At 49.5% G+C, this 20,128-nt stretch overlaps 1 protein-coding gene across 3 annotated transcripts in view; it reads right to left on the reverse strand.

The window, feature by feature from the left end:
* The window catches only part of ano3 (anoctamin 3), a 167,725-nt gene that overhangs the window by 57,274 nt on the left and 90,323 nt on the right, over positions 1 to 20,128 (reverse strand). For all 3 annotated transcript variants that reach the window (XM_067437075.1, XM_067437077.1, XM_067437076.1), the window contains exons 11-12: positions 5,516 to 5,650; positions 5,219 to 5,315 (exon numbers count right to left, since the gene is read on the reverse strand). In XM_067437075.1, the coding sequence (XP_067293176.1) occupies positions 5,219 to 5,315; positions 5,516 to 5,650 (232 nt within the window). The remainder of the gene's footprint in view (positions 1 to 5,218; positions 5,316 to 5,515; positions 5,651 to 20,128) is intronic.

Here is a 20,128-nt window from a genome sequence, read left to right on the forward strand (position 1 = left end):
GGCCTCCCTGAGGGCCTGCTGGGGTGCAGCACTGTGTGACGCTACTCGCTACTGTGTGGGAGACCTTAAACTGGCCTCTCTGGAGGCGAGCTTTGGGACCTTAGTCACTTCTGACGGTTTGCATGTCCAGCTAGCAGGTAGCCTGAGGGTGAGCCCCCAAGCTTGGACGTTTGGTTAGCCGGTATAATGTGCTGCCAGGTAGTAGGCCCCTCTGGGCATCCCTGAGAAGGAATTCCCGGATCGGGTCTCAGTGACAAGCTAGCCGCTAGCAGGTTTTGCTGCCTCGCCAGGCCTCCCCGAGGGCAAACTCCACTGTTTGGACACTCATGCAGCTAGCATGGGTGGCTTCTGGTGTCCCTGAGGGGACCAGTTAAGCCATTTCCCTGCTGCCTTAAACAGCTAGCCTCAACTGTGCCAAGTAGATTCTCCTTCGGGCCTCCCTGGGGGAACGAGTTCCCTGGACGGGAACACATAACTGGCTCACACTGACAGCTGTTGGTTTCCTGCCATCAGGTTCTGGTCCTAGCCGGCAGCCCTTGATGGCGGTTGCATACCCTAACACGATGAGATGACGCTGGTGCTATGTGGTCCCTACAGGATGGGAACCTGCATAGGTTTCCTACAGCATAGTTACCTACCAGGCAGGCTCAAGAGCTCCCCTCATATGAGGGTCATCAGTTTACAGCTGCCTGGGCCTGATTAGTCGGTTCTGGGCCTCTTGGGGCCTCCCAGTGAGATCAGTCCGTAGGCCTTTTCGGCCTCCTGAGCACACCTGTAATGTATGTGTTCGGTAGATCCTAGGTTCGAGCAGCTGACTCCCCTCGCTAACAAGGGTCGGAAAGCACTATGCTGAGCACTGCTCTCCAGGATAGCCCATCTCTGAGGTCCGGCCTTAGGCGGACACTACCAGTTTTTGCAGTCCTTCTACCGGATGCCTCTCCAGAGGTGAGTTTCTAGAGGCTTTGTTTTTCAACAGACAGGGCAGTCTAAACCAAAGTGTCCTGCATTAGTGGCACGAGGTTGGGCCGCCCTGGTGGCATTCTATGAATTTTTTCCCGAATAGTGACTGGCTGGGGCGCCCTCGGGTCCCCTAGCCACGTTCCCTTAAAAGAACCCCTTCTGTTGAATGGGATGGTTTCAGGCCTTTAAACGGCCGGGGTAGGTAGGACTTCATGCAGCAGCAAAGGTGCCCCCCAAGGCTATAGCTTGGGCTTTGACCATAAGGAATACTGTTACTGACAGCCTAGTGTGGCCAGAAGGGGAGTGGTTCAGGCATTTAAGTTGAATTTGCTTGTCCTGACAGTTGTCACTGCCAGTGGGCACGCACTCCTCTCGGCATGGCGCCGTGGGTATATCTTTCCCCGTAGCGTCAGTTGACGCAGCACGAGTTCCTTTTCAAAAGGGAACATCTCTGGTTATGACTGTAACCTAAGTTCCCTGAGAACAGGGAACGAGACGCTGTGTTGCGTTGCCATGCCTCGGGCCTGCCTGCGAACAGTCCCTTTAGACAAAGAAGCTGGTGTCATGTCTGCAAGGCACCCATATATACTTCCTGGTCACACCTTAATGACATCATAGGCTGTCGCCGGTCAATAGGATTGCCGTGATTCGATAGTAGTTCAGACACCTGTTCTGCTGGAGGTGTTCCCCGTAGCGCCAGCTGACGCAGCGTCTCGTTCCCTGTTCTCAGGGAACAAAGGCTACAGTCGTAACCAGAAGAGTTATGAACTTCATTAAAGAGAGGGAATTGAGACCAAAGGAAGAGCTGGTGGTTATCAAAAACTCCAGTAGCAGGATAACTTTCCATCGATATCACCCTGGAGTAGAAACAAGACTGATCTGTTGCTCTGACTCCCCATTGGGAGCTTTGTTTGTTGTGGAGGTGGATATTTTGGCAGAGCAGATTTGAGCTGTGAGTCGTGAGAAGCATCTGTGGGCTTGGCAGGAGGTTTTATGTACGACTCATATAATTGTTTATTTAACCTGTGTGGAAAGAGTACATTGACATTTAATCCTTTTGGATATGGGGGGAATGGCAGAACTTGAATGGGGATTTTACAACAGCACCTGCTAAATGAAGCCAGTTTAAAGAGCCGTAACAGCTATGTTTAAAAGCAGAGGAGTTGCAGGTATTAAATTCTCTCCAAGCTGAAAAATCAATGGCGGATTGTAAAAATGTTGTTAGATTTTGCCAACATGTGACAAAATTGTTTCCCTGGTGTGGGATGGACCAACGGTAAAGACTTGCTGAAAGGTGTATGGACAGTAGCTGATTTGCATTCAATTGTTACCGCTGGCCCAAATCTGGCCCAAATCCCAAAGCCTCATGACAGCAGTGGGTTTGCCAAGAAAGAACCATGTCAACATTATTTTAACACTCTCTCCTGAGCTATGAAAGAGCCATTTTCAAGCAATAAACCCATTTTATGTGTATTTTATTCAAATATTAGCCTCTCCCAGGCCAAATCACTACCATGTTTCCATGTCACAAAATCAACTTTCAGTCCTTAATACTGGCTGCACAGCTCAAAGAATCTGTGTTTGATTTGGATGTTGAAAATCCAGGACCAAACATTGATTCAAAACATATGATTTAACTTTGACATTAGACAAAACAGGCTTTCCTTATGAAGTAAAAAAAAAAAAAATGTTTGGAAACAGACAATCTGAAAACAAAGTTGTAACTGTTAGAAAATGTTATAAAAACTACGTCTGTACACTGAAAGCGTAGAGGGAAACATCTTTTCTGCAAAACATTCGGTATTCGCGTAAAGATGTTTACTTGAAATATACAGTATACATAAAAATCACCACACTGCCAAGATCTCTTGACTTTCATGTTGTTTGTCTTGTTTTTCCTGACTTTTTATATTCCCACATTACAGCATAATGAACGTATTACAAGGACGGATGCCAAGATGACATACATGTCATCTACTGAAGAAAAGTTCCAGCTAGTGTTTTTTTCCCAGCTATTTAAGTTTTTTTATTTAAGTTGGCAGCCACTGGCAGCATTTTTATATAATTTTCACAAAAATGTAATGGCCCCCAGAATATTTTTTTGTATGAATATCTGAACATGTAATATACCAAAAGAAAGAACAGAGCCTCTGCTTTTAAACAACAACAACAACAAACAAACTATTTTTTTTCGGTTCAAATCTTTGTTTTGAAATCGGCCCATCATAATTCATTATTTAGTTTTTTTTGCGCACAAAAACTATTCTCGTCGCTTCATAAAATTATTGTCACTGTCGTGAGATGGGTTTTGTAACGACGTCTTTAGTGCCTTTATGGGTCTTGAGAGAGGAAATGACATTGGTGTCAATGAAGGCCTTTCTGAAGGCCTTTCTGAGCCTTCTGAATCGGATTTCAACACTAATATCTTAATTTGTGTTCAGAAGATGAATGGAGGTCTTACGGGTGTCAAACGACATGAGGGTAAGGAATTAATTACAGAATTTTCATTTTTTTGGTGAACTAACCCTTTAAAGGAGCCATATGTAGAAATCAGAAACCCTTGTTTATAGCGACACCGGTGGCCATTATGTGAACTGCAGGCAGCAACTTATTCCTCCCGGTGTGTGCACACTAAAACTGCATACTCATATTCGCATCCAGTTACTCTCTCTAGATATAATAATAATAATAATAATAATAATAATAATAATAGATTTTATTTATAATGCACTTTTCATTCCGAAGAATCTCAAAGTGCAACAAAGGGGGAAAAAATAACAAAAAATGAATAACATGTAAAAATATAGAATACTACAAACAATCAACCAACACAAAAAACAGAACAGAAACAGAGCTGATGGTGAACAGAAACAGAGCTGATGGTGAACAGAAGCAGAGCTGATGGTGAACAGAAGCAGAGCTGATGGTGAACAGAAACAGAGCTGATGATGAACAGAAGCAGAGCTGATGGTGAACAGAAGCAGAGCTGATGGTGAACAGAAGCAGAGCTGATGGTGAACAGAAACAGAGCTGATGGTGGAAGTCTCTGTTAGCTCCGCAACACACTGTGGTCCACTCCATGTTTTAAATTTCTCCCAGCGGCAGTGTCCTGATGATGTCGTCGAGGCATGAGAGCTGAAGACCAGATGATGGGTCTTCATGACGATTCAGACGGTGGGGATCGCCGCAGCACCATGCAGGAGGCAGACAAAGCTCTCCGGGCACTTCTGTGGACACACCAGGGTCGGCGCAGAAGTCCAAGCCGCTCCACGGCCGCAATGCAAGACGGAACAGCGGCGCAGCCGAGAAGCAGAACATCCCAACATCATGCCGGACGCCGATGACGCTGGCCCGGATGACGCTAGCCCGGTGCAAACTTCAGCCACCATGCAGCTCAAGCCCGAGGGAGACCACCAGTGAGCAGTCGCAGCGAGGAACATCAAATGTCCTTCAAACCAGAACCAACCGCAGCAATTCAAACATAAACATCAGAGAAGCGGTGGAAAACGGCGAACGGTGAACAACGTCCTCTCAGTGGCTGCCAGCAATCAGCAACAGTCCCAATTGTAGCTCTGACTGTTAGACTAGTCACAAACATAATAAAATAAAATAAAATCTAAATCTAATAGTACAGTAACATGATTTGTGGGTGGAGAAGCGGCGAACAGACAACGCCAGCGTCCTCTCCCCCACGTTGCCTAACAACCAATTATATACTCATAGGATTGCTTGTTTTTTGGGTGTCCAATGACATGAGGGTGAGAAATTAAATACAGAATTTTCATTTTTGGGTGAAATAATCCTTTAAGGCAGTAGTTAAAAAAATAATAAAAGAAAAATGTATTTCTTCGTAGCTAGATGATGCCTAGAGGGAGTTTAGAGTGACAACTCAGTACTCATTAAGAGTTTATAGTTATATTTATTAAAAAACTGAGTTTATAAGCTTTAAAACAATAAATGTTGTACTTTTTTGGGGGTGTAGGGGGGTTAAAGACTCCTAATATAAAGTGTGACAATAATCAATACCGAAAATTTCCTTCATATTAACATCACATTGGGCCCTATTTTTACAGACTTTCTGTGTAGTGTACTTAAGCATAATTGCTTGGTCATAAGTTCTGCAATAACTGACAGATATCCATTCTGATTTAATAGTGCATTGATATGTCAACTAAAGTTTGATACCAATATATATGCAACCATATCCAATGTAAGAAAATAACTGTGGTTTATGTCAGGAGAAGGTGGATGTCCGTACCTTTGCATAGACACAGCTGTCACTTAGCGTCCAAGAGCTACAGTTGCCTTCACACATAGGGCACATGATGGTGGTGTTGGCCTCACAGATCTCTTTACTGAAACAAAACAGAAAAACACACACACTCATGAATCTGTGCTTTATTGAGAAGAAACTACAGGGAAACATTACATTCTGGTGGGTGAAAATGGCATCATTGCAGGCGATGCAATATTAATTACAAATAGTCTGATGGCACCTGGTTCAGGAATACTGGGGGTCATTCTGAAATAAATGCAAAAACCAGCAGGGACTAACCTTACTTGGCTGGAGTCCATGGTGAAAAGCCCATAGAGGAAGACAAAGAGGCCGACTAGAGCAGCAGGGATCAGCATGCCTGTGTACCAGCCCAACCAGGCAAAATACAGCCCGATCTTCTCTCCGAAGTACCGCCTACGAGACAGACAGGCCAATAAATGACAAATAAGAACAAACATCAGTAAGAAACATTCATTAGGGCTCAGTACATTTTCACAACATTCATTCATTGGGATTTATGTTGAAATGCAAATATACTGCTGTTCTGTGTTAGATCTCTGTGGTAAGCAGTGGGGCGAGGGATCGCGAGAGCGGGCCGGTGACGAGTGGTAATGAGCGCCAGCTGCCCGACACACCGGTCTCGTCTCGCGGCTGAGTGACGGGAGCATAAAAGGAGGAGCGAAGGCAGCGAAAGACGAGAGAGGACCAGGCCTGGATTTATGTTATGTTTCGTTTACATTTTGTTGTGTGTGTGCGGGCAGTCGTCCGTGAGGGGCTGCTCGCGTTTTATTATGTGTGTGTGTGTGCGGGCAGTCGTCCGTGAGGGGCTGCTCGCGTTTTATTATGTGTGTGTATGTGCGGGCAGTCGTCTGTGAGGGGCTGCTCGCGTTTTATCATGTGTGTGTGTGTGCGGGCAGTCGTCCGTGAGGGGCTGCTCGCGTTTTATTATGTGTGTATGTGTGGGCAGTCGTCCGTGAGGGGCTGCTCGCGTTTTATTATGTGTGTATGTGCGAGCAGTCGTCCGTGAGGGGCTGCTCGCGTTTTATTATGTGTGTGTATGTGCGGGAAGTCATCCTTGTGGGGCTGCTCGCGTTTTATTATGTGTGAATGTGCGGGAAGTCGTCTGTGAGGGGCTGCTTGCGTTTTATTATGTGTGTGTGTGTGCGGGCAGTCGTCCGTGAGGGGCTGCTCACGTTTTATTATGTGTGTGTGTGTGCGGGCAGTCGTCCGTGAGGGGCTGCTCGCGTTTTATTATGTGTGTATGTGCGGGCAGTCGTACTTTCGTTTTGTTTATTTATTTTGAAATTAAAAAGTTGTTGAGCGTTCGCCGGTTCCCGCCTCCTTCCTTCCATCAAAGAGCCCCGTTACAATCGCGTTAGTTCGTAATGCACTGACTGATGTTATTCAGCTTGATCAATATAGTACTGTCACATGGTTGGCTGTGCAGACAATACTTTTATATAAACTTAATTCTTTTTGTTCAAATAACTCTATTTTGGTTACTCAGATTCTTTAAAGAATTTGCTTTTCCATTGCCTTTTAATGACACATTTTTTCTTGATTATGATCTTCGGATGGATAGATCAACTTGACCAACATGAAATTATTAAGGTAACTTCACTAATATTGGCACCCCTGGTAAATATGGCTGTAAAAATAAAACTGCATTGTTTATCCTTTTGATCTTTAATGATCACAAAATTCGAACCTTTCATCGAAGTAGAACAATTGAAAGTGGAGGTTCCCTTTCGAAAGGGAACTCGCGCTGCGTCAGCTGACGCTATGGGGAACGCCTTCAGCGTGACAGGTGTCTGAAATCGCTATCAAATCACAATCCTACTGACCGTCGGCAGCTGGTGATGTCATCACCGTGCGACCAGGAAGTATAAAAGGGCACCGTGCCAACATGACAATATCCTTTCGTCTTCAGGGACTGTTTTGTCTGGTTCGCTAGAAAGTCTTTCTAAAGTGAAATGAAGTGCACACGTAAATCTAAGGGAGCGTACAGGAAGTGCGCTGATCCGTGTCCCAGGTTTCTCACGCCTGGGGACACGCACACCCTTTGTGTGCTCTGCCTGGGGGAAGAGCACGCGCGGGAGGTTCTCGAGGGGGCTTCCTGCGCAAACTGCGAGCGTTTTCCGACTGAGGACGCTCCGCTCTCGCTTGGTCTTCTTCTCGAGGGAAGAAGAGCCAGCATCTGGGAGCGGTCCCGCTCATGCCGAGGCTGAGCGGCGCCGTTTGTCCTGGGGCTCCCAGATGGATCTGGCTCATCGTCTGGAGAACACAGTGCTCGCGGACGATCAGCCAGGTCGCGAGAGCAGGCGGACGGAGGAGGAGTCGGATGGAGACTCCTCCTCTTCGTCAGCCCGTGCTTTTCCAGTCGATCAGAGGATGGCTGTGGATGAGGAGGAAAATGAGGCTGAGGCCAAATCCTCCCAGCCATCCTGCCCTGTGTATGGGGAGCTGCTGGATGTGATGGCCATAGCCGCCCAGCTCCCGGGAGCCTTCCATTCCTCCCCGACCTTCACGAGCAGGTCGTGGGGGCATGGAAGAAACCCTACTCGGCGCGAGTCCATCGACATCAGCGCTTTAATTTTGCTGATGTCGGGGGATTGGCCGAGGCAGGGTATGTGTCGATGCCGCCCATCAACGATACGTTCGCGAACTGTCTCGCGTCCGGGCGGCCATCGACACTAAGAGCTCCAGCCCTGCCATCGAAACCATTAAAGACGACTTCACGTCTTAATGGTAGGGCATACACATCGGCGGGTCAGGCGGCGGCGGCCTTGCACACAATGGCTGTGTTGCAGGCTTATCAAGCTGGCCTGCTGAGGGACCTCGATCAGGGGGAGGGCTTACCCCCTGATGCGATGGCTGATTGGCGCACCACGGATCTCTCTCTCCGGGCGGCCAAACACATAGCAGTCGCCATCGGGCGGTCGATGGCGGCTATGGTCGCCACGGAGAGGCATCGGTGGCTAAAACTTGGTGGACATCGGGGTGAAAGAAAAGGGCTTTTCTCCTCGATGCCCCGGTCTCGCCCTCTGAGCTTTTCGGCACGTCCGTCGAGGCGGTGGTGGGAAGGTTCAGAGAGGCGAGGGCGCGCTCAGCGGCGTATAGAACGTGTATTCCGCTGAGGTCTGGGGTGGCGCCCAGGCAGGAGGGTGTCCCTGGCCCATCAAAAAAAAAAAGAAAAAAAAAAAAAGAAAATGGGCCAACGCAGTAGCGTGGCCTCTCGTGCGCCCCCTCCGTGGAGGAGTAGGACGTGGAAGAGGCGGGACACCCGCAACAGGAGGAGGGACATCGGGGAGAAGAACCGCTTCCAGCGCAGGAAGCGAGGTGGTGAGTCTCCGCCCCCGAGGGCGCGGAAGTGATGTTGTGTCCCCTCCTTTGTTTTTCTGTTGTTTTTCTGTTTTCTCCCCGGGCGCGCTTTACACCAGGCCGCGCGGGCTGATGATGAGCGGAGGTGAGACTCTGACGAAGGCCTGCCAGGCCGGTGTGTGCTCTGCCCGCACACAGTGCATCGTCTCTGGGAAAAGCGGGATTTCGCGGCCGACTCCTCGGCCTTACATGTGAGAATAAAGCGCCCCGCCCTCAGGTTAGTGCGCCGAAGCATGCATGTTACATGAAGCGATGAGGCACTGAAGACAGCGGGTGAGTCCCCTTTTAGGGCAAACATTCTTCTTTTCAATGCCGTATGTTTGGACTCTATGCTTCCCTGAGGGATATTTTGTCTACAAAAGATGAAGAAAAGTGTAACAGTTGGGTGGGCCTGTAGTTCCCCGGTAAAAGTGGCTAGAACGATGTTTGTATAAACACAGTGTGTTTATGTAGGCTGTATGTTTGCTAGTGTAGCAACAGTAGTTTATAAGGCTGTTTTCTCTTCTGGATATGTGTAATATGAGCAGTTGAGGCCACCGCACATGCCGCGGGCATGTAGCGGCGATATAAACTGACATATGTTCTCCTGGCGAACGTTTTTAGCTGTAGCCACCTCTGGGTAGCGTTGGCACCTCTGCTAGTGAAATATCTAGATGAATTTGTGAGGTTAGGCTAGCGCATGAACTACAGTAAGGTCTGTCCCAGTCCTTTTTAGGGCCGTTGTTGTGGGATTATCAGACCGATGCTAGTGCATCAAGTTGGCCTAGGCTGTTGATGGGATGACGGTGGCGTCTCGCGGTGGCATATCGCCCTGGCAGTTGCCCCGGGCTCCTGTCGGTATCCCCGCAGGAGCTTTGTATCCCTACCCGGCCTCCCCGTAGTAGGGTCGTCCGGCCAATGCCCACCCCCCTTCTGCATTTGGGGGTTGTTATTAATGCAAAAAGGTGTATAGCAGAATGAATCGCGACTCAGCCAGTGGTCGTGGGGACGGGGTAGGCGTCTCTTCGCGGTGCGCAGTCAGACTGGTTTTGCTAGCCCCGCCCCCCAGAGCTAGTGCGGCCGCCACTTCTGGGCGGCCCCCCGGCTTGGTTCAGGAAATGGCCGGTTGTGTGTGTTCAATATCTTTCACTTTCTGCTCTGTGTCTTCTGCTTCACCTTTTAGGCTCGGGTCGAGCTGTACTTCGCAACCATCTGAAAGCATCGGTTGGTAGGATGCTCCCCTGGAGTCGAAACACTGTCACGGCTGACGCCCTTGCGCGGACGGCGGACCGCTGGACGACCAGACGGCCGCCCTGGAGGCAGGTGGCGTAAGTTGTACTCCCCTCGCTTTAGAGGGTTCAAGGCGTTTTATGCTGAGTGCACTGCTGTGGGCATTGTGTTTTAGGTCCACGCTGGTAGGCGCTGCCTGAGAGATTGCGCCGTCGCAGAAGGCTGCTATGGGCCGCTGGGGCGGACCGACTATAGAAGGCTGGCTGGCGGGAGACGCCAGCCGAGGCAGTCCGGGCAGTTAACTCTGGGTCAGGTGGTAGGCCTCAGTAGGCCTCCCTGCGGGTGAGTCCCCAGGTAGTGACTGGATACCCAGTCCTCATCAGCCAGCAGACAGCCACTGTCAGCCCGACTTTAAGGGCTCGCTGAGTTTCAGCACGCCTCACATGGCGTCCCCTGAGGGGGTGACCTAGGGTTCCGACCATTGGTTGACAGGATCTAGGCCGCTTTAGGCCTCCTGTAGGGTGAGCCCCGGTTCCCAGGTCTTGCAACAGTGTGCGTGGGTGCTAGCCAGGCGGCTAGCATAGTCTGCTATCAGGGACGGGCCGCTTCAGGCCGTCCTATGGTCGTTTCCCGGCCCTGCGGGATTTCTGGTGGGATTTGCCATCGGATAAGCACCGTCTGTCACCAATCTAATAGGGAGCTGCCATTCGGCAATAGGCCTCTCCAGGCCGCCCTAAAAGGACCGGACTGTACGTGGCATCAAACAGGCCTCCCTGGAGGCGAGTCCCGGGAACACAACAGCTCCCGACAGTTTGCACGTTGGCTGGCAGGAAGTAGGCCGCTCTAGGCCGCCTGAGGGTGAGCCCCCGAGCTGGGACGCTCGGTAGGCCAGTGAATTATGCTGTCAGGCCTTTTTGGGCCTTTTTGGGGAGGGATTCCCGGACCAGGTCTCGGTGACAAGCTAGCTATTAGCATGGGTGGCTTCTGGCATTATAGCCTCATGAGCCCCCTGAGGAACCAGTAGAGCCACCTGCCTGCAGGCCGCCTGAGGGTGAGCCCCGAGCTGGGACGCTCGCTAGGCCAGTGTATTATGCTGTTAGGCCTTTTTGGACCTTTTTGGGAAAGGATTCCCGGACCAAAGGTCTCGGTGACAAGCTAGCCATTAGCATGGGTGGCTTTTGGCGTTATAGCCTCATGAGCCTCCTGAGGAACCAGTAAAGCCACCTTCCTGCGGCTCTTAACAGATAACAGCTAATAGCGAACACTAACGGTGCCGGGTGGAGGCTCCTCATTGCCTCCCTGGAGGGGAAACGGTTCCCTGGAGCGGGAACGTATAACTGGCTTTGGGCTGACAGCTAGCGGCTGCCCGCCGGTGGGTCCCGCCCTGGGCCGGTATAACTCAAGGGCGGGCTCATGCCCTAGCACAACGAGACTCCGTTTCTGCTGCGCAGTCCCTTCAGGACAGGGACTGGCTAGCCTACAGCATGGGTTACCTACCAAGCTGGCTTAAGAGCTCCCCTCATTGAGGGTCGTCTGCGAGCTTACGGCCGCTTGAGTCTGATCAGACGGGCAGGCCCCCCTCGGGGCCTCCCGGGTAGATCAGTCCATAGGCCTTTTTTAGGCCTCCTGAGCACCCCTGTAATAAATGTGCTCAGTAGATCCTAGGATCGAGCAGAAGAGACTCCCCTCGATGGCAAGGGTAAGAAGCACTAAGCTGAGTACTGCTCTCCAGGATTCCCGTCTCCGAGTTCCGGTCTGAGGAGGGCATTGCCACTTTGCAGTCCCTCAGTCTGGATGCTCATGAGTAAGAGCGACGTCCGGAGGCTCTGTTTTGACAGACAGGGTTGGCCAAGCTGGGGTGTCCCACAGAAGTGATGCCAGGTGAGGCCTCCCTGGTGGCATTCGGTGAAGGTTTTTCCCGAATTAAAGTGACGGCTGGTGGCGCCCTCGGGTCCCCTAGCCACATTCCCTTAAGGGACTCCTTCCTTCGAAGTAGTAGGTCCCAGGCCCTCGAGCAAGCCGAGAGTAGGAAACCTCAGTTAAAACTTGTTTAGGTTCTCTCTTAGGCATATAGCTTGGGCTATGACCGTAGGGAGTGATGTCACTGGCAGCCTGTGTGGCTAGAGGGGGAGTGGTTCAGACTTTCCGCGAACACTCGTCCAGGCAGTTCTCACTGCCAGTAAGGGGAGTGCACTCCCCTCAGCATGGCGGCGTGGGTATATCGTTCCCCATAGCGTCAGCTGACGCAGCGCGAGTTCCCTTTCGAAAGGGAACGTCCCCTGTTACGTATGTAACCTTAGTTCCCTGAGAACAGGGAACGAGACGCTGCGTCACATGGCCATGCTTCAAGGTGTGCCTGCCCACAGTCCCTTCAGACGAAGCGGATATTGTCATGTTGGCACGGTGCCCTTTTATACTTCCTGGTCGCACGGTGATGACATCACCAGCTGCCGACGGTCAGTAGGATTGTGATTTGATAGCGATTTCAGACACCTGTCACGCTGAAGGTGTTCCCCATAGCGTCAGCTGACGCAGCGTCTCGTTCCCTGTTCTCAGGGAACTAAGGTTACATACGTAACCGGGGACGTTAAATCTCATTATGAAAAATGTTTTCAGCCGCCTTTGCTCATATTTACCAGAGGAGCCAATATTAGTGGATGTTGTGGGATTTATTGTTTATTTTTGTCTTCATACTCAAATCAAAATGTAAAACTGTTGTTCCTTTGAATCCGATGTCCTGTTCTACTAATGCCAAATTGCCCATATGAGCTCATCGAGAGTGAATGGCTAAGTAGCAAACATTGTTTTACAAACTTTATTCAAGTCATATTATATGAATTGCATTTTAAAAGTGTTTTTAATCATTTAACCCTAGTTTGTGCTCTGGGGTCTATATGACCCCAAAGCACTTTTCTTTAGTTAAAAAAAATGGTTCCCTTTATCTCAGTGGAATAAAACTTTGTGACTTTTCCTAAGTTATCTATCTGTACATGCACAAAAAAACTGGGCTTGATTCGGTTGTTCTAAAGGCATGTAAAAAAATTTGTCACACTCAGGAGCTTTGGGGTCAATATGACCCCACATTGAAATGAATGGGAAAATCGAAAAAAAATTGTTTTTTATTTTTCATTTGTCAAAAAAAATATATAAATCCAGAATAAATCTGAAAATTTCCATACCACAATGAAGCCCTGGTACTAGAGCACAAATGTAAAGTGGAACGAACATGATCACTTGCACACACACATGCTCACGCACACAAACACACATAAACAAACACACAGGAGTGACTCCAATTGAAAGCATTTTTTTTAGAAATTGACAAATAAAATCAATAATTCCAGAAAAAAATCTGAAAATTTCTACACAGAAATGAAGGCCTGGTACTAGAGCAAAAATGCAATGTAGAAAAGACATGCTCACTCAAACACACACACACACACACACACACACACACACACATATACATACATACTAACAGGAATGACTGCCATAGCCAAATAAAATCAGCCACAAATGCAGAACAAAGATAAAAGGGGTGAGACCTAATGCACACACACACACACACACACACACACACACACACACACACACACACACACACACACACACACACACACACACACACACACACACACACACACACGCACGCCCGCGCACATGTGCACGCATACACGCACATGCGTACTGAGGCACCACCCACATGCGCACTGGCGCATTACGCACGTGCGCCTATGCGCACGCGCACATGGGCACGCGCGCACACACACACACAGAGAGAGAGAGAGAGAGAGAGAGAGAGAGAGAGAGAGAGAGAGAGAGAGAGAGAGAGAGAGAGAGAGAGAGAGAGAGAGAGAGAGAGAGAGAGAGAGACAAAGAGAGGGAGAGAGAGCATCTATGGAATTTGTCAAATGAAATCAGCAACAAATGTGAGTACCTGAGTGAATCAGTGAGACCTAATGCATGCACACACACACACACACACACACACACACACACACACACACACACACACACACACACACACACACACACACACACACACACACACACACACACACACACATACACGCAGAGAGAGCAAGGGAGAGATGAAAGGAAACTGACCCGTTCAACTTTGAGAAAGTTTACTCTGAGATCTAAGAGCTGCAACTTTGTTTTGAAAGCAAAGTAATTGTTCCCATAACATATATTCCCATACAAAAGAGGGCCAGAGCATGGACTGATTTTTGTTCATGATACATGTTCATTCACAACATTCTGAACTGCTTTTTTACCATGTGAATTATGTAATAATTTTTGTAGCTAGTTATTGCTTTTATGGTCAGTGTTCAGAATTTGATTATCAAAAAATTATATTGTTATTCAATGTTCATTCTTCACTCCTGGTCATTTATGGATATTGCTGCTGTTTTTTTATATATATATTATTAAATTAATATCTTCAAAATTCTAAAGTTAATAATTTTTTCCACATTTGGTTCATTAAAATAAATAATATTCAACTACAATCCGATTCTAAGTCTTGTACTTTAGGTGTTTCTTATGTGGCGATTTATGTGGTATTTTGTTAAAACAGACATTTCAAAACTTATCAAAAACTACCAAAATTCTACTATTTGAAGGAATATTTATTTTTTTATGTCTTGTATAATGTTTATACATGTATAAATTCACAAAATGTATAACAAAAGTTATGATATGAGCAGTTGGCCACATCCAGTAAAATGAATGGATCTCTATTGCCCCCTATGGACAAAACAATTTCTTTCTTAAATTGTAATTCCTTCAAGTTTGTCTTTGACCAACAGATGGCAGAATTGTACAGCTAACACCTATATCAATATCCAGAAACAAATTCATTTTAATTTAGATCATGATTTAAGTATTTTTTTCATAAAAAATTGATATTTCACACGCAAGCTAATGGTATAAATGAGGATTTGTGTGGTAAATAGGTACAAAAGTACTTTGAATATCCAAAAACACAGCATTACTGTATAGATGAGAAGTGAACAAAAAAAAATATATATTATATGTAATATTAAAAATGTATATTTTTTTTACAATCACTCTTTACATTTTGGGGTCATATAGACCCCAAATGCACTGAGTGTAAACAGGAAACTAGATTAAAACACAAAAAAGAACTATTGACCCAGATACACAGGTTAAAAAGACTCAAAGTGACTAAAAACAGTGACATGTAATTCATTTAAAACATACCAGGTCAGGGCGGTTACATAAATCCTCAAATATAGGGTGACCTAACTCTCAGACTGTTAAGAAGCTACCAGCAGAGAGTTGCTGTGTCTGCACATCACCCGTACAAATATTTTTCAGTCTTCACTTTAAAAGGAGAGGGCTTTAATCCAGTGTCAATATACGTTAGGTATGAACCTGAGACTGCATTGATTGAGATTTACACCCCACACAGTTCTGCACATATGAATGAGTTAGTGAGATTAAAGCTGTTTTCACAACGCAAATATTTCCGTTCAGGACTTCACTGCCATTCTGAGTCACCAAGAATTTTTCAGAAACAAAGACTTTTTCAAAAAGCCCCAAACAAACTGGAAGCGGTTTTGAAGACTCAAAAACTTTGGCAGGATCTTCTGGATATATTCAGAGTGCACAGAGTTCCCTTTCGGGGAACTCGAGCTGCGTCGAAACGCTGTGAGAACGCCTCTGCGTTAATGCGTCGTGAAGCGCCTGTAGAACCATTCCATCGGAAAAAAGATCGATCGTCGGCGTGATGACGTCATCGACCAGAAGCTATAAAACGTCCGTGAAAACAAACAGGAACTAGCTTCTGAGCCTTCAGCAAGCGATCTGTGTGAACCTGTCTGTCTATTTGGTGTTTTTGTCTGTCTATATCAGAGTTTTTCCACCCTTTTGTTAAATATTTCATTATTAACAAACAAAGAGAAAAGAAAATAGATAGAATATGGCGAGTGAAAGCAGCAATTTCAAGAAGTGTGTTCATCCCTGCCCAAGCTACATCACGAGCGGGGATACACACTCTCTTTGTGTAGCCTGCTTGGGAGCGCAGCATGCCCAGGCAGCCCTCGAGGGGGCTGCTTGCGAGCACTGTGAGCGATTGCCATTAAGAACGCTGCGCTCCCGCCGGGCACTCTTCGAGGAGGGTGCCTCGGCTCGTGTTCCCCGCGGCTCTGGTCCCGCTGCCGCCGAGGCGGAGCGAAGGCTGCAGTCGTGGGGATCACAATTGGATGTTGCAGAGGGGTTAGAGACGGGCGCTGCCTTATCTCTGCCCTCACCTGCTCCATCCAGCGGCTCTTCTCGGGGCATGGAAGCACGAATGGCGGTTTCTTCCCCCCCGAGAGAGTCGCCGGTACTTCATCTGTCCAGCTCTGAGGAGGTGGACGTTGAAAGTATCGACACTGAAGACTAGCCACTTCAGTCCCCTGCTAGTGAGGAGCTAGTTGAGGTTTTGACGCGAGCAGTGGCCAGATTAAACATCGACTGGCCCACTGAAAGATCTGAGGCAGGAAGAAAACGTCATAGCAAGCTAGACGAACGCTTCCTGCCATCTCGCGCTTCAGAACCTCAGCGACGGGGCCTGCCGTTCTTCCACGATTTGCACACCGAGGTGGCAAGATCGTGGAAGAGACCGGCATCATATCGTGTCTTCAGCCCGCAGACTTCGGTCTACAGCAACATTTGCGGGCTGAGACAGTATGGTTATGGGGCGATGCCAAAGGTCGAAGAGACGCTTGCGAGCCATCTCTCGCCTTCCTCGGCGTCGTCCCTTAAGGCCCCGACTTTACCCACCAGACCTTTAAAAACAACGTCGGCGTTGGTGGGTAAAGCGTACTCGGCAGCGGGTCAAGCGGCTGCATGCCTGCACACGATGGCTATCGTGCAGGCATACCAGGCTGACCTGCTAAGGGATTTGGACAGTAGTGATGCTGTGGGGGGAGATATTATCACTGAATTGAGATCTTCAGCTGATTTAGCTCTCCGGGCCACCAAGGAGACGGCCAGATGTGTTGGCCGCTCCATGGCAGCATTGGTGGCTACGGAGAGGCATTTATGGTTAAACCCCACAGACATCAAGGAGAGGGAGAAGCCTTTCTGCTTGATGCGCCGCTTTCTCCTGGAGGCCTCTTCGGTGACGCAGTTCACACTGTCACCGAGAGGTTCCAGGAGTCGAAAAAGCAAGCTGCGGCGCTCAAGCAGTTCCTCCCTCTCCGGGTCCAGGTCCCTGGGGCTGCTGCTGATACCACCAAGCAGCCCAGGCCGAGTACGAGCTCCTCACACAGGGCTCAACAAAAGCAGAGCGTCGCTGCCCGAGCTCCCCCTCAGCGTGGGGACGAGGGGCGGCGCTCTCAGACGAGGCCTTCGAGGGGCAGGGCTGATCTGCGGACAGTCCTGATCGCCAAGAAGGCCTCGTCGAAGCGTTCCTGACGCCAGAAGCGTCAGGACGCTGAGGGTGGTTCCCCCCGTAGGGAAACGGTGTTTACCCCTGCTAACGGTACCCGTTTCCCTACGGCACCCTCGGGGGGCCGCGCTGCCAACCCCGCCGCAATGCCGGGGCGCAGTCGGTCTCCGCGGGCCACCCGAGGGTGGTCCGCACCCCCTCCGGGGGGTCCCCGAGCAGTCAAGTCAGTTGTTCCCTGCCGGTCCGCCGCTTCAGAGCACTGCGCTTGTTGCTCAAAATACACCAGAGGCCAGCCTCGAGAGGCTGGTTCCCTTAGTAGATTTTCTAGACGAGTGGAAACGTCTAGCAAATATATCTCGTTGGGTCCTGCAGATAGTAGAAAGGGGGTACGCCATTCAATTCAGAAGTCGGCCACCTCCTTTCTGCGGTGTCCTACCTACAGAGGTGGGCCCGGAGCAGGCTCTGGTAATGGCACAGGAAGTAGAGACACTCCTGCAAAAAGGGGCTATAGAGAGGGTTCCCCCTCCCAGCAGGGAGTCGGGCTTTTACAGCCGTTACTTTATCGTGCCGAAGAAGGATGGGGGCTTACGCCCGATATTAGATCTGCGGCTATTGAATCGCTCGGTGGCCAAGCTCAAATTCAAGATGCTTACACTCAGACAGATTGTAGCGCAGGTCAAATCGGAGGATTGGTTTGTCACCATAGACCTCAAAGATGCGTATTTTCATGTCTCCATCCTTCCACATCACAGGAAGTTCCTGAGGTTTGCCTTCGGGGGAGAGGCATACCAATATCGGGTACTTCCCTTCGGTCTAGCACTGTCACCCCGCACGTTCACCAAGTGTGTGGATGCAGCTCTGGCGCCGCTGCGTCTACAGGGCATCCGCATTCTGAACTATATCGACGACTGGCTGATTCTAGCGAATACAGAGCAGATGGCGGTTCAGCATCGAGATGCTGTTCTTGCCCATATGTCGAAGCTGGGGTTGAGGCTGAACGCCAAGAAGAGTGTGCTTTCTCCGGCTCAGAGAACCACTTTTCTAGGTGTGAAATGGGACTCGGTAATTATGCGGGCGCAATTATCGCCAACACGCATAGCATCGATCCTGGCAGCCGCCAAAGAACAGAAGCTAGGCCGAGCCGTCACTGTGAAACAGTTCCAGAAACTGTTAGGTCTCATGGCAGCAGCGTCCAACGTGATACCTTTTGGCCTACTGTACATGAGGCCACTGCAGTGGTGGCTCAAAACGAAAGGGTTCTCCCCGAGGGGGAATCCGCTCCGCACGATCAAAGTCACGCGGCGATGCCTACGTGCTCTGGTCATGTGGAAAAACCCGGGTGGTCGCTCGTCCCAGGGTCTATGGCAGGAACATCAGCGGCACTGGCACATAAATCGGCTAGAGATGCTCGCAGTGTTTCTTGCATTGAAACAGTTCCTGCCCGACCTCAGGGGCCACCACGTACTAGTCAGAACAGACAACACGTCCGTGGTTGCCTATATAAATCACCAGGGGGGTCTGAGGTCTCGTCCGTTGGACAAATTGGCACATCGGATCCTCCTGTGGGCCCAAGGGAAATTGCTGTCAATCAGGGCAGTATATATCCCGGGGGCCCTGAATCAGGAAGCAGACAGCCTGTCGAGACAGGGGCCGAGGCCCGGGGAATGGAGACTCCACCCAGAGGTGGTGGAGCTCCTTTGGAAGGTTTATGGGAAAGCAGAGATAGACCTGTTTGCTTCGGCGGAGAATTCTCACTGCCCGCAGTGGTTTTCTCTGACCCATCCGGCCCCGCTGGGGCTGGATGCCATGGTACAGGAGTGGCCGAGGCTGCCTCTGTACGCCTTCCCCCCGATTGTCTTGCTTCCAGGAGTTCTGGAGAGGGTACGCCGGGACGGGGCCCAGGTACTTCTAGTGGCTCCGAACTGGCCGACCCGAGTATGGTTTTCGGACCTGATATCTCTCCTGGAAGGCTCTCCGATGGAGATTTCGACCAGGAGGGATCTACTCTCTCAGGCGGGCGGGAGATTCCTGCACCCACGCCCGGAGATGTGGAAACTGTGGGCCTGGCCTCTGAGGGGGCTAGGCTCATAGAGTAAGGTCTCTCGGCCGAGGTCGTAGAGACCATCCTACACTCCAGAGCTCCGTCCACAAGGAAGCTGTACGCTTTGAAATGGAGACTTTTCTCAGCATGGTGCAGAGAACGCCAGTGGGACCCAGTTAACTGCCCGGTTGGTACAGTGCTGGAGTTCCTGCAGGCAAGGTTCTCGGCAGGGTTGACCCCCTCCACACTAAAGGTGTACGTGGCGGCCTTGGGTGCCTTCCACGTCCCTTTCAGTGGAGTGTCTTTGGGAAGACACCCTCTAATTACACGCTTCCTTCGTGGCACATTAAGGTTGAGGCCAGTTATGCACTCGAGGGTCCCAGCATGGGACTTGGCCGTTGTTTTGAGGGGCTTGTCCGGACCACCGTTCGAACCTCTGGAGGAGGTTTCGGATAAGTTCCTCACCTTAAAAACCATTTTCCTCTTGGCCATTTCGTCTCTTAAAAGAATAGGAGATATTCAGTCCCTGTCAGTAGGGCCCTCATGTTTAGAGTTTGCGCCAGGGATGGTGAAAGCATTTCTGCATCCCAGGCCGGGTTATGTCCCCAAGGTTCCTACGAGCCCACGGGGCCCCATCACTCTACAAGCCTTCTGTCCTCCTCCGTTTATGACGTCAGACCAGGAAAGGTTAAATCTGCTGTGTCCTGTGAGGGCACTGGATACTTATGTCCACAGAGCTGCCCTGTGGAGGAAATCTGAACAATTGTTTGTCTGTTTTGGACCCCCTAAGAAGGGGGCCCCAGTATCCAAGCAGAGGATGAGCAAGTGGGTGGCCGAGGCCATCTCACTTGCTTATGAA

This window comes from Pseudorasbora parva, chromosome 25 (assembly GCF_024679245.1).
Source record: "Pseudorasbora parva isolate DD20220531a chromosome 25, ASM2467924v1, whole genome shotgun sequence".
Taxonomy (NCBI): Eukaryota; Metazoa; Chordata; class Actinopteri; order Cypriniformes; family Gobionidae; genus Pseudorasbora; species Pseudorasbora parva.